The sequence below is a fragment of the Mustelus asterias genome, chromosome 2, assembly GCF_964213995.1.
Source record: "Mustelus asterias chromosome 2, sMusAst1.hap1.1, whole genome shotgun sequence".
NCBI classification, from domain to species: Eukaryota; Metazoa; Chordata; class Chondrichthyes; order Carcharhiniformes; family Triakidae; genus Mustelus; species Mustelus asterias.
In genome coordinates, this window is record NC_135802.1 from 55,640,442 (window position 1) to 55,655,582 (window position 15,141).

The 15,141-nt window shown below is 43.2% G+C and overlaps 1 protein-coding gene across 1 annotated transcript in view; it reads right to left on the reverse strand.

The window, feature by feature from the left end:
• The window catches only part of LOC144480757 (V-type proton ATPase 116 kDa subunit a 1-like), a 121,503-nt gene that overhangs the window by 43,154 nt on the left and 63,208 nt on the right, over positions 1–15,141 (reverse strand). Inside the window, exon 10 of the mRNA XM_078200337.1 lies at positions 12,049–12,199. Within this exon, the coding sequence (XP_078056463.1) occupies positions 12,049–12,199 (151 nt within the window). The remainder of the gene's footprint in view (positions 1–12,048; positions 12,200–15,141) is intronic.

Here is a 15,141-nt window from a genome sequence, read left to right on the forward strand (position 1 = left end):
GATAAAAGCTGACATCGCGAAAGCCACGATGCACGCTGTCGATGAGTCCATCCCCTTTCAGGTGGAGAGTGATGCATCTGATTTCACCCTGGCCGCCACACTTAACCAGGCGGGGAGGCCCGTCGCCTTTTTCTCTCGCACCCTCCATGGCCCTGAAATTCGGCACTCCGCGGTGGAAAAAGAGGCTTAGGCCATTGTGGAGGCCGTCCAGCATTGGCGCCATTACTTGGCGGGAAAATGATTCACCCTGCTCACGGACCAGCGGTCCGTGGTGTTCATGTTCAACAACACGTTACGGGGTAAGATCAAAAATGATAAAATCTTGAGGTGGAGAATCGAACTCTCCACCTACAACTATGATATCATGTACCGTCCAGGAAAGCTCAATGAGCCCTCAGACGCCCTGTCGCGTGGAACATGTGCCAGTGTGCAGGAGGATCAGTTACAGGCCCTCCACAATGATCTCTGCCATCCGGGGATCACTCGGCTCTTCCATTTCGTAAAGGCCCGGAATCTACCCTACTCAGTGGATGATGTCAGGTCAATAACCCGAAGCTGCCAGGTATGTGCTGAATGCAAACCGCACTTCTATCGACCTGACAGGGCACACCTCATTAAGGCCACTCGCCCTTTTGAAAGACTGAGTGTGGACTTCAAGGGCCCCCTTCCTTCGACAGATCGGAATGTGTACTTCCTCAATGTGATTGACGAGTACTCACGATTCCCTTTTACCATTCCCTGTTCAGACATGACCGCTGCCACGGTTATCAAAGCATTGCGGGATCTTTTCACCCTGTTCGGTTACCCCAGCTATATCCACAGTGATAGGGGCTCGTCGTTTATGAGTGACGACTTGAGGCAATACCTGCTCTCAAAAGGGATTGCCTCAAGTAGAACTACGAGTTACAACCCCAGGGGTAACGGGCAGGTTGAAAGAGAAAATGCTACAGTCTGGAAGGCTGTCTTACTGGCGTTGAGGTCTAAGGGTCTTCCAGTCTCCCGTTGGCAAGAGGTACTTTCTGATGCGCTCCATTCCATCCGGTCCCTCCTGTGTACGGCAACCAACGCTACTCCACATGAGCGGATGTTTTCCTTCCCTAGGAAGTCTTCCTCTGGGACCTCATTGCCGTCTTGGTTGATGGACTCAGGACCTGTCCTCCTGCGGCGGCATGTTAGGACCCGCAAGTCCAACCCTTTGGTTGAACAGGTCCATCTCCTCCACGCCAACCCTCAATATGCCTATGTGGCATATCCTGATGGGCGAGAGGACACGGTCTCTATTCGAGATCTGGCGCCTGCAGGGGACTTGGAAACCCCTGTCGCTCCCACACCCCTGGTTAGGGACCCCTTGACCTTTATCTCCCCTCCTGACACGGCACGGGCAGTATCGGGACCACCACTTAATCCTCTTACTCCCGTGTACAGCTTGCCTGAGTCCAGGAGATTGTCGTCACCTCATAGTCCACCTGTCCGTGAGGAACTGGAGGAGTCAATGGACACCGCCTTGGAGAGAGGGTCATCACGGTCACCAGAACCGGCGCTACCGCCAGTGTTGAGGAGGTCGCAGAGACGGTGCGGCCCTCCAATACGACCGAACTTGTGAATATATGGACAGTTCGTTCTGTTTTTTTTTCCCCACCGGCCTTTGTTTTAAAGGAGGAGTGAATGTGATGAACCATAGATGGTTACCACTATGGGTACTGAACCATAGATGGTTAGCACTATGGGTACTTGTACATATGTTACTGTTGTTACTGTTGGGGTGTTCTTCCTGCTGGTATTGTTCTGTGGTACACTCCAGTTGGCTCCGCCTACCTGTAGGAGTATAAAGGTCACTGCACTGCCTGGTGACCCTTTAGTCTGGGATTGTATTGTTATATAGTACGCTCCATTCTTGTTACTAATAAAAGCCTTTATTTCCCGGGTACGATCTAGCCTCCTGAGCGATTTAATCGCGCATCAATCCTCATGATGGGTGAGCTGCCTGTCAGCAATCATTAAACTCCAACAATTCACTGATCAGATTTAAATGAAGACATTGGTCAGGCAATGCAATCGTTCCTCCCCGTATTCCTGCATATTTTGGGAATGTTGGTCAATCTGGGCCGAGTACTGCTTGAAAATCAAGTAGGGTAGGCTTTCCATGGCTTATGTTGTTTTAATAAAAAATCCCTTCTTTCAGCTTAAAGGGAGCAGCAGGAAGACAATGATCACTCCTATAAGTAATATTAGGCAGAACAATAGAATTATGTTAGTGCAACAAGAATGTTAAAAAGACAGAGATAAACTGCGAGATACGCGGAGTAATCATCCCAACCAGGCCCGCTAGGAAAATATTCATGACAGACCGGATACGCCAAATCTGGAGACAAAGATTGCTGCTTTGAACAGAAGGGATGTCAGCTGCTGCATTCAAAATGCAATCTATGGGAAGCTTTCACAGTTTTAATGAAGTTGTCATTTTTTATTGATCAAAGGTGATTTAAAAAAATCTATCATATAATTTGATACTTCCGAACACTCGATATATTTCTCTGACACAGGTGTGACTAGAATGCTTTTTCATCACAGACACAGTCATTTTTACCCTTTTAAAATAGCTTAACCACACTTTCTGAGAATGCAGCAAAACACAGCTTGTCAACACTGGCAACTGAGAACTGTAGTCTCCCAGATTGTCACTCCTGATCAAATGTGATGAGACTTAAGTAGTAAATCTGCTGATATCAAACCAGTCCAGAGTTGCCTGCATGATACCAAAACAGAAGCCCATGTTCTTAAACACTCTCAATAATGTCAGACAGAGACCCAAGTTACTACTTCAAATGAATAAGCCATTAGTCTAGAGTAAAAAGCCATCAGGCTAGAATATTTATAGCAATATGATACAGTATCACTTGCCAGCAACCTCTGGAGCTGTGCGATGTTGTAAATCCTTTACCATGTGAGCAGCAGTGATACATTAGTTTATTGTGTCAACGACATGAAGTTTATTTAAACGAGTGAAGACTAAAGCTGAAACATTTGAAATTAGTGCCTGGACAATCACCATCCTTGTTTATGAGTGCCGAGGGACAATGAACCTAAAACCAGTTGCTGATGCAATTCCCCCCACCCCTCTCTTCTGTGCTAATTAAATGTGAATATAAAAGCAAACTCTCAATTCATTGCATCTAAAGCCTTTGATTAGCCGGTTCTTTGCAAGAATTCAGATTGCGTCACCATGGACATGAACAGGAATGCTTGAAGATCATTGGAATGGTTAAAAACTGCTTTGAAAAATAAACTGTTGATAGCGTATTTGCCAGAAAATTGCCAAGCTTGTCAGCTTGACCTGGGTCAGTTTTGTGGGAGGATTTGCAGCTCAGCATAACTTGCACTTCAAATTTTATTGCCCTTTTCTGCTGGTCAGGCCGAACTTAGGCGCATTGTTCTGACTAGTACAAACTCTAGGGGTGGAATTTTCCCATTCTGCCCACCACAGGAATCTTAGCGGGCGGGACAGGACCATGCAAAGGTCCATTAACCTCAGGCAGGGTTTTCCGGTCTTGAGGCGAGCGTGGCTGGAAAATTCGGCCCCGGTCCCTAAATTCAACACTGATAGCCTCAAGTGCTCGATAATATAACTTGTTCACTAAATTCAAATAAGGAACCCTCACAATATTTAAGAAGCATTTAGATGAGTACTTGAAATGCCATAGCATACCAGGCTATGGACTAAGTGCTGGAAAATGGGATTAGAATAGATAGGTGCTTGATGGTCGGTGCAGAAACAATGGGCTGAAGGGTCTCTTCCTGTGCATGACTCTATGGGGTGAATTTTCCCGTTTCACCCACCACAGGAATGACTCTTAAGTCATAAGCTGTTCCAATATTCTTCCAGTGGCTCGGTAACTGAGCAATGATAACAATTTAATCCAATATGCTTGAAATACATATCAGCTGACACCTGAAAAAATAGAATAATAGATTGCCTTGAGTAAAATAAAAGATCTGTTCTGATGGAAAGTCTCAGCTGCAATATTAAGCTGTCTTATCTCTTTTGGACCAACATCTATTTCCTGCATTTCATTTCAGAATTCAAGCATTAATGATTTTTCTATTTATCTTTGTAATCTTTTTAAATATTGGTTCAATTACCAGCACTAGATGTGGTTGGCTTGATCTAGAGGGTATCTCTTTTACAGAAAGCAGGACATTCATGAGGAAGATCTAAAAGGTATTTGTGTTTAGTTCAAAAGCAATGGCAGTTTCTGTCAGTTGATCAAGGATAGAGTCTGGCAGTTGAACTGAGGACGTGCCATTCGAAGTATGCTACTTGGAGAAACTCACATGGAAGTTATGGAGGAAAATGGGGATAAAAATAATACTTTGTTGTGGTGTTTAAAGTTCAACATGACCACTTTGTGATCAGTGCTGGGATTGATGTTAAAAATACTATGGACTGAATTTTCTAACCATTCACGCCAGCAGATTTTCCCATTTCACTGCAGTGAATGGAGATTTGGCTGGGCGCCAAATTCACTGTCTTTCCTGCAGCGGGAACATGGCGTGAACAGGAGGTAAGATCACGCCCAAGGGTTGAGAGTACTCCCTACTCCTGTTTTGTTGCTGTAATTTGGCTGCAGTGGCTGGTGGAGCCGCTGTTTATGCTTATGTTGAGATGTGAAGTGACAGTTTGTAATAAACATTGGATGTTGCTGTGGACGACTGTTGTTGATTTAAAAAAAGTTATTTTATGGGATGTGGGCATCGCTGGCTAGGCCAGCATTAATTGCCTTTGAGAAAGTGGTGGTGTGCTGCCTTCTTGAATTGCTGCGGTCCATGTGGTGTTGGTACACCCACAGTGTTGTCAGGGAGGGAGTTCCAGGATTTTGACCCAGTGGCAGTGAAGGAACGGTGATATATTTCCAAGTCAGGATGGTGAGTGACTTGGAAGGGAACTTGCAGGTGGTAGTTTTTGCATGCATCTGCTGCATTTGTCTTTCTAGGTGGTAGAGGGCTTGGGTTTGGAAGGTGTTGTCAAAGGTGCCTTGATGGGTTGCTTCAGTGAATCTTGTAGATGGTACACACTGCTGCCATTATATGCCAGTGGGGAATAATGAAGTTAGTGGAAGGCTAACTGGGCTGTTTTATCCCGGATGGTGTAGCGCTTCTTAAGCTGTACTCATCCAAGCAAGTGGAGATATTTCACCATATTCCTGACTTGTGCCTTGTAGATAGTGGACAGGCTTTGGGGAGTCAATAAATCATTATAGGGAGAGAAGTCATGTGAGCAGAGTAAACATTTTGAAATGTCTTTTATTACCACAACTATGCTGCTAAAGAGACAGTCTGGAAGGAATCTTCCACTCGAGCGATAATACCATCTCTCTCTCCCTTCTCAAGTTCAAGACCTTATCTCTGTCACAGCTTGAAATCCATCAGAGAGATAGGAACCATCAAAAGGAAGATCAGGCACAATATGATCAACTTTTGAAAAAAATGGATTGTATTTTTTAAAAAAGAGACTGCAGAAATTACTGTTTACATGGGCCTCACTCCACTGGAATTTAGACTACCATGAAAATAAATCTGCCTCAACCACAGATATCAGTGAAGGACTCATAAACAGTGAACTCTCTTTTTTTTAACCTTTTAGCATTGTGTTTTAATTTAGCTGAGAGGTAGCCTCCAACAGTAGGACCTGTAATTCTGCGTGCTTGTGCTTGTGCATGTGTGTATGCGTGTTGCAAAGGTCAGGATGTGAAATTACCTTTTTACATATGTTTATATCCTTACATTGGTGGGTTTTTAGTAAAGACTGACCATTTTGTGTTAAACTCAGGAAAGTCTGTTGGACTGAATTATTTGGAATTAGCAGATAAATAGTTAACTACTGATACTGAATTAATATCTTAATCCTTATAAATTACAAAAATCCCTTTCACGATCAATCGAATAGTGGGAAGGAAAAGTGTAGTCCTGAAACTTAATATAGAGTCCTGGTCATAACAATATAAATATATACACACTTATAAAACAAGCAAGAAAATATATATGCACCCATATCTTGGCATGGTGAACTATTTGGGGAGGTTCTATGAATATGTGGACTGATGAATATGATGAAAGCTTTCCAAGAGCTGCAACCATGCTGACACAATTTATAGTTATGAAATTCTAAGACATGATCAACAGAGGTGGTGCTTACAATTAGTTCCTCCAATTCAAGAACTGTGTAATATTAGAGAAGGATCAATGCATAGGTCCATTCATAAGCATTTACAATGCAAGCTGCAATCTTAGACGATAAAACTTGCAGTAATGGATTTCAGAGAAAAATACGCAACAAGGCTTGGCTGAGAGCCCAAATATCCATTAACTTGTTGGAACACCTGGATCCTGGGAAACCTACTTTACTGACTGTTCTGGCTCCCTGATCTATGCTGTCAATTTCACAATGTTTATTTACATGAGATAGAGGTATTAAGTTCTTGCAGTTTCAGCTATTGATACGTTAAAGGATCTGGATGATTAATATGTTTATTAGACTGTAGTAAAAGGGTATTTTTTTAATAAAGTGGCAAGTTATCAATGAATGATTGTTTTTTATTTAAAGCTGTTTTATTCCCCACTTTACCATGGGGTTCATTGCTTCTACACAGTGTATAGTGGGTAAATGAGCATGAAATGGGCATGGCTTGGCATTAGTGGCCTTGAGGGGTGGGTGGAGGGCATACCTTGGCATGGGGACACGAGGACCATAGGGGTTGCTTGGGGTGGCATATATTGACATGGGGCAAGAGGAGGCATAAGGGGTGGGTGGAGGCATACTATGGCATGGGAGTGTGCAGGGCAATGAAGGTGGTTGTGGGGTATGAGGTGGCATGAATGGGACATGGGGAGTGTGTGGGGGTTGAGGGGATGTGAGGGGTTAGGGCTGGAGGGCCTTTCTGTTTTTATTAGAATTGGACAAATCCCACAGCACTCATGCAGGCCTTTTTAAACGGCCAACCTCTGCTTCTGGCAACTCCTGTGGTTGCCTCCAAATTGTTTTCCTGGGTGAGCCTGATTGCAGTCCACACCCAAGCCCAATAATGTGCACTTTCTCCCAGGGTGGGTGGGCTGAGCCATAAATTTTCCTGATTGCCCACCCCAGGGATGAGATTTCAGCCCATTACTTAAGTTCCTAATGTAGTGTTTTAAAGTAAAACACAAGGTGCACATGGATAACATACCGGAGATAATTCTGTCTTCTGATGTCATCAGCAAGATTCTATGACTGTTGGATACTGTTGGATACTGTTGTGGGAGATGCTTTACCTGGGACAAGCTGCGACAGCCGGAACTCTGATACTGAGTCTGGTTCTACAGCGCAAAAGGATGGGATGAAGAAGAGGAGAGCAGTAGTGATAGGGGACTCAATGGTCAGAGGTACGGACAGGAGGTTCTGTGCTCAGGACAGAGACTCCCGCATGGTTTGTTGCCTCCCGGGTGCCAAGGTCAGCGATGTCTCTGATCGCGTGCACAGCATTCTAAAGTGGGAAGGTGATCAGCCAGATGTCGTGGTACACATCGGTACAAATGACGTAGGTAGGAAGAGTGAGGAGGTCCTAAAGAGTGAGTACAAAGAACTTCGAAGGAAGTTAAGAAGCAGGACCCCGAGGGTAGTAATCTCAGGATTGCTACCTGAGCCACATGCCAGTGAGGGCAGGAGTAGGATGCTTGTGTGGATGAACACGTAGCTGAGGAACTGGTGCAGGGGGCAGGGTTTCCAATTCTTGGATCATTGGGACCTCTTCTGGGGCAGGTGGGACCTGTACAAGAGAGACGGGTTACACCTAAACTACAAGGGGATCAATATACTTGCAGGGAGATTTGCTAGTGTTATTGGGGAGTGTTTAAACTAGATTTGCAGGGGGACGGGAACCAGAGTGCCAGAGCAGATAGTGGAGTAGGGGTAAAAAGACAGGTTAGTTCAAGCAAATTCACAAATGGAAGGGTAGAGTGTGGTGGAAATAATCTTTTGAGGTGTGTCTATTTCAATGCCAGGAGTATTGTGGGGAAGGCAGATGAGCTGAAGGCGTGGATAGACACATGGAAATATGACATTATAGCCATTAGTGAAACTTGGCTACAGGAGGGGCAGGACTGGCAGCTCAATGTTCCAGGATTCCAATGTTTCAGGCGGGATGGAGGCAGAGGGATAAAAGGTGGGGGGGTGGCATTGTTGGTCAGGGAAAATGTTACAGCGGTACTCAGGCAGGATAGATTAGGGAGCTTGTCTACAGAGGCCCTATGGGTGGAGCTGAGAAACAGGAAAGGTATGACCACATTAATGGGGTTGTATTATAGACCACCCAAAAGTCAGCGAGAATTGGAGGAGCAAATCAGCGGAGAGATAGCTGACAACTGCAAGAAACACAAAGTTGTGATAGTAGGGGATTTTAATTTTCCACAGATAGATTGGGACTCGCATACTGTTAAAGGTTTAGACGGGGTAGAGTTTGTAAAATGTGTTCAGGAGAATTTTCTACATCAATATATAGAGGCGCCAACTAGAGAGGATGCGATATTGGATCTCCTATTGGGAAATGAGTTCGGGCAGGTGATGGATGTGCGTGTGAGGGAACACTTTGGATCCAGTGATCATAATGCCATTAGTTTCAACCTGATCATGGATAAGGATAGATCTGGTCCTCGGGTTGAAGTTTTGAACTGGAAAAAGGCCAAATTTGATGAAATGAGAAGGGATCTGGGAAGTGTGGATTGGCACAGGCTGTTCTCTGGTAAGGATGTAAATGGAAAGTGTGAGGCCTTCAAAGGAGAAATTTTGAGAGTGCAGAGTTTGTATGTTCCTGTCAGGATTAAAGGCAAAGTAAATAGGAATAAGGAACCTTGGTTCTCGAGGGAGATTGTAACACTGATTAAGAGGAAGAGAGAGTTGTATGAAATGTACAGGCAGCAAGGAACAGATCAGATGCTCGAGGAGTATAAAAAGTGCAAGAAGCTACTTAAGAGGGAAATCAGGAGGGCTAAAAGAAGACATGAGGTTGCTGTGGCAGACAGAGTGAAGGAAAATCCAAGGAGCTTCTATAGGTATGTTAGGAGCAAAAGGATAGTGAGGGATAAAATTGGTCCTCTTGAAGACCAGAGTGGTAGACTGTGTATGGAACCAAAAGAGATGGGGGAGATACTAAATGGTTTTTTTGCATCCGTATTTACTGAGGAAATGGGCATGGAGTCTATGGAAATAGGGCAAACAGATAGGGAGGTCATGGAACCGTTACAGATTAAAGGGGAGGAGGTGCTCGCTGTCTTGAGGCAAATCAGAGTGGATAAATCCCCAGGACCGGACAGGGTATTCCCACGGACCTTGAGGGAAGCTAGTGTTGAACTTGCAGGGGCCCTGGCAGACATATTTTAAATGTCAGTATTCACGGGGGAGGTGCCGGATGATTGGAGGGTGGCTCATGTTGTTCCGTTGTTTAAAAAAGGTTCCAAAAAATCTATTAGAGTTTTTCGAGGAGGTTACCAGGAAAGTGGATGAAGGGAAGGTGGTGGATGTTGTCTACCTGGATTTCAGCAAGGCGTTTGACAAGGTCCCTCATGGGAGGTTAGTTGTATACTGATATTTTGAGCTTAGTACTTTAACTAATATTCAGACTTCAAAATCAATAGGGCATAATATGCAGCAGCAGATAACCCAGATCATGTATTTTCAGATAATGAACTCATTTATGTAGATCTAGGTCCAAATCTTTCTAATAAAAAAGCGAGTTCACAAAGCATGTTGTTATTAATACACAATTCGGCCAGGAAATTCAGACGAAGAAGAGAAATGCTGTGAGTTGTGAATCTCCATAACGTACTGGTTGATTTACGTAATTCAACCATGTGCCTTACACAAACATCGCACCCTGCTATCTTTTAAGAACTTGCTGCATTTGCATATTCAAACACTGCAAAAGCTGCTAAGATTGGCAAAAGAACTGTTGAGGGAAGAAACAGGTCAAGATGCAATTGTTTTGCCTTTAATAGTCATACCTTTAAATCACACAGCTTCACTCTGAGTCATAAAATAAAAAACAACACTCCCAGTGTCAGAGTGGACTACTGAAAGCAAGAATCTTCAAAAGGTTTTCACAACAGTTCGAGTGCTAGTTGATAAGTAAGTAAAAGATGCACTATGACTTCAGATCTGTCCTTGCCATCATTGCGATCAGGAAATATAGTGAGCAAGCATGTAATTGAGCAAAATCAACCAAAACCAAGAAGTGTTTGGTGTAAGAGTGTTGAGAAGATATCATGGGTTAGAAGAAGGGTTGAAATGGAACAAAAAAGATTGTATCAAAACATCTGAAAGTTTCAGTCAGTGAGAGAGATTGAAGAAGTAAAAGACTGGAACCTTAAACTCAAACTGAGATTAGGAAGAGTGAACTGGGGAATGGAAGTATTCAAGCAGAGTGTGAAAGCAGCCAGGTATATTAGACTGGTACAGATAAAATAGAGTAACACTCTGTTCTTTTGAGCATTGAGTTAAAAAAAACAGATGTTAGTAAAAAAAAAGCCTGTCTCTCTTGGCAGATTCACACCATAACTCCAGTTAGAGTGCAGTGGAAGCACCACAAATGATATCAGGACCCAGAGACGCAGAAACTGATGAGGTGAACTGTGATCTGCTTGCATCAGATGAGGGACATAGCCTGGACTCCATGATGAAGATATCCCAGTATAGGCAGCAGTCTCACCCCTTGTTTATATCGTTTTAATCCACCAGGGCATTTGTCTTATGACACAAAGAAGAGAAACTCGGTGAGTTGTGTGGTAATAACTTCCCATTTCCTTTCCTTACAATTTTAGCTTTGATTACAAATATATAATTTGCTTGCAACTGAAAATTCCTGTTAGAATAGGTAAGTATATTCAAATCATAATTACATTCTTGGTTGATTTGCATCTGAATACTTTGGGTTAGCTTTTGACTTTGCAAGATATTTTAAAATGGGTGAGTGTTAGTCGGAAGTTCAATCTTGTAACTTCTCTGCTTTTTCATTCTACCCCTCTGGAAATGAGCCTCGGTGAATGATATTAAAAATTGGAAAAGATGTAGATTTGCTTTCATCTGCATTACACTGTTGTGCAGTTAATATCTACCTCATTGACTCTCTGCTGTTCCTAATATAGAATTACACAGAATGTACAACACAGCAACAGGCCATTTGGTCAACTAGTTTGTGCTGTTGTTTCTACCCCACTTGAGTCCCTTCTCATTCTATCTACCTCATCGCAGCCTTTCACTGGTAATTTCTATTCCCCTTCTCTGTACTCATCTCATTTTCTTTTGAAAGCATCAACCATTTTCATCAACCACTTTTTGTGGTAGCCAGTTCCAACCACTCTCTGAGTAAAAACATTTCTCCTCATTTCTGTTTTGGATTGTTTAGTTACCATCCTAGATTTATGAACCCTTGTTTTAAATTTTCTACAATTGGAAATCTCTCAACAACTACCCTGACCAATTTATGCCCATTTATAATTTCATGGGCCTCTATTTATTTCAGAGGAATCTTAGGTGATCCTGTTATTGCAGATATATGGTGCAGACCAGACATATTGTGTAGACGACTAATCAGGTGATACCCAAAGGACACTATCCAGAGAGGAGGGAGTACAACAGCTTTGAATCAACGACATTAGAGGCCAACATTATTCAAAAAATGAAGGATTAACGTCTGTTCAGTTAGGAAATAATAGTTGTCACATTAAGTTGACACTAACCCTCAGGGCTGGAGATTAAACTGATGGACTGATGGATCATGGATTGGACTGCAGCAGGTGACAGCTTTACATTGTGTGCAGTAGTTCACTTACAAAAAGATGACAGCTAAAGTGTAACCTTGAATAGAAATTTCAGCACCTGCAGTGTTTAATTGGACTTAAACACACGGTTATTTCAAACTGGACTGCCACTAGCTGATATGCAACAGGTTTGACTTATGTTAAACGCACACCGATTAAATGGACCAAATGCCTGAATAAAAGCAGAAATATCAAACATTTTACCTGGATTGACTTCTCGATAGTTTCCTACACCGTATGCATCAACAATGTTCTGAAATCCCGCAGTAAATGTGTTTGTCTTGTTAAATGTTGGAGGAGTTTGGTTTGTTTCTATCCTGTTCAAAATAGGAGGCATGATGGAACCGTTCTGGACCTAGACCAACAGAAAAAAATGGCCCTGGTACCGTCAATAAACCTTACTAATGTCCTGAATATAAATGTAAATAAATGTGTTCTTCCTCTGTTACAATATGGATTTAACATGTGTTTTGGAGATGTTGCTAATACTTGGGTTTGAAAAAAACTTGTATATTGTTTGAAATTTGACCCACAACAATGTGGTTGGGGAAGGATACTCATCAAATATATATAACATATGTTAACAGGTGACATGCTGTGAGCATGTCGGGGGGTTGGTTGCGGGGGTTGGTTGATGGTAACATGCAGGGAAGTAAGGGCGGTGCATCTATCAGTGGCTTTAATGTAACCATGACATCTGCATCACACTTCCTATTTTCTGACCAATTGGCACAGTTTGAACATCACTTCTTGCACCATCTTACCTTGCAGATATGCAATTGCTCACTGTTAATGCACATCCTCATATCTCCACTTTTCCACTCACCATTTACACAAACCCTCATCACCTCTCCCTCTCAGCCACCCTCAGTAAGTGTCCGTTCATCCTTTCAACACATTCCATTACTCCCACTGATAGATTTCATCTTAAGAGGAGAAAAGAGCACAGAACAGGAGGAAGATTGAGACAGAGAACTGGAATTGGCCCTCCAATCATCTTGATTCTGACAGTAAGAGAGAATCAGGCACTGGAGATAAATGAATTCTGTTATGTATGTAGTCTGTTATTGGGACTAATAATAAACCATGAGGTCAGTGATGGTAAACTAACATGTCTTAATCCTAGCCCATGCAGCACAAGACTGACCAGGCAAGCTCCACCCTGGGTCCTGGGTTACCTGATTGGTTCTCTTAAAGGGGCATGCCCCTAATATACATAACAGATTCTTAGTATGGCTAGCTATGGAGATGGGATTATGGGAGCCTTCCAGCTACCTGGTGAGAGAATCCACACGGCATACAACACTCATGCCAATTTAATGTTAACAGCCAGTGAAATATCACCGTGTGTACAAACATTCTGAGCTTGACAGTTCTAATTCATGTCTTCAGTCTCCCACAGGAACCTCAAGTCCTGCACGAAGTGGTACGAAATGATGGGGACTGTTCAGAGGAGTTCACAAATTCTGATTGTTTACCATCACAGGATTCGTACAAACCACGCGCCAGCTCAGATACTCACACTTCAACTGGGGACACTAAGATAGATAGCTAGGGTCTTACCTAGTGAAAAAGAAGCAGAGGGTGGAGAGAGGGACAGCATCCGAGAGTCCATGTGAGAGGCTGCAGGATGCTTCATGTTCTCCTCAGCTGGATGCAGAGGCTGAACATTTAAGGTGCTGTTGGATGTGTGTAAAGAATGTGTGGCTTACTGGCAAGCTTTTTGCTGCTCCGTGCATGTCATAGAATCATAGAAACCCTACAGTACAGAAAGAGGCCATTCGGCCCATCGAGTCTGCACCGACCACAATCCCACCCAGGCCCTACCCTCATATCCCACCCACTAATCCCTCTCACCTACGCATCTCAGGACACTAAGGGGCAATTTTAGCATGGCCAATCAACCTAACCCGCACATCTTTGGACTGTGGGAGGAAACCGGAGCACCCGGAGGAAACCCACGCAGACACGAGGGGAATGTGCAAATTCCACACAGACAGTGACCCAAGCCGGGAATCGAACCCAGGTCCCTGGAGCTGTGAAGCAGCAGTGCTAACCACTGTGCTACTGTGCCGCCCATGTCTGCAGAGAGATCATTTTTTTATTCGTTCATGGTATGTGGGCATTGCTGGCTGGGCCAACATTTATTGTCCATCCCTGAGGGCATTTTAAATGACAACCATATTGCTGTGGATCTGGAATCACATGTAGTCCAGATCAGGTAAGGGTGGCAGATTTCCTTCCCTTAACAACACTAGTGAACTAGATGGGTTTTTATTTTTACAACAATCAACAATGGTTAATTCCAGATTTTTATTGAATTCAAATTTCTCCATATGCCATGGTGGGATTCGAACCCAGGTCCTCAGAGTTTCTGGATTACTAGCTCGAACCCAGGTCCCCTGAGTTTCTGGATTACTAGTTCAGTGACAATATGATTATGCCATTACCTCTACCTTACTGTTAGAACCAAGAGTAGCATGATGCTGCAGACCTTGGAGATGAAGCCTTTGTCCATGGAAAAAGTAGCCACCTGCATGGAGCATCAATCACACACTGTCCCCACCATACCCGCATTGTGCCAGAAATGCAAGGTGAGGGAGGACCTGCATTGTTTCTGGTCCTGTGTCAAGATAAAGACCTATTGGTTTAATGTTCTTAAAGAGCTTGAGAGATCTTTGATACAGTCACAGAGTTTGATCCCCTGTATCTGATACTGGGTCTCCCAGATTAAAAGATCAGTAAAGTGAATGGGAAAAGGCTGCATGGTATCCTAACATTTGAGGATGGAAGAATATCCTTTACTCATGGATTAACGATAAGCCTCCTTCAATTCGGAATTGGCATAAAATCATTCTGGAATGTATCCAATGGAATTTTTGATTTGTTTACTTTGAGCTAAATCGGATGCATTCTATAAAGTTTGGGACCTTTTTCTTAAAGTTCTAGATTCCACATTGTCTAGTAAACTCCTGCAAGGTTTTCAATAAGTTCTGTGGCTCTGTCGCCGTTATCCTGTGAGCTTGGTTGTGCACCGCTGAGCCAATTGTGGCTATATCCTGTTATCCCTATCTTTTGATATATACTTTCATTACTTGTATGGTGTAATCTTTGAGAGTTTATTGCATTTTTTATATCAGATAGAAAAATCTTCAATAAAAATATAATTAAAAAATAATCACACTCTGAATGCCTCCCTAAATGGGGTCAATGAAACCCTAAATCTTTATCACCCCACTGATGTGTAGCAAACTGCTCTGTAGCTCATTGCTGGAAGGAAGTTCTGAGAGGGGAGAT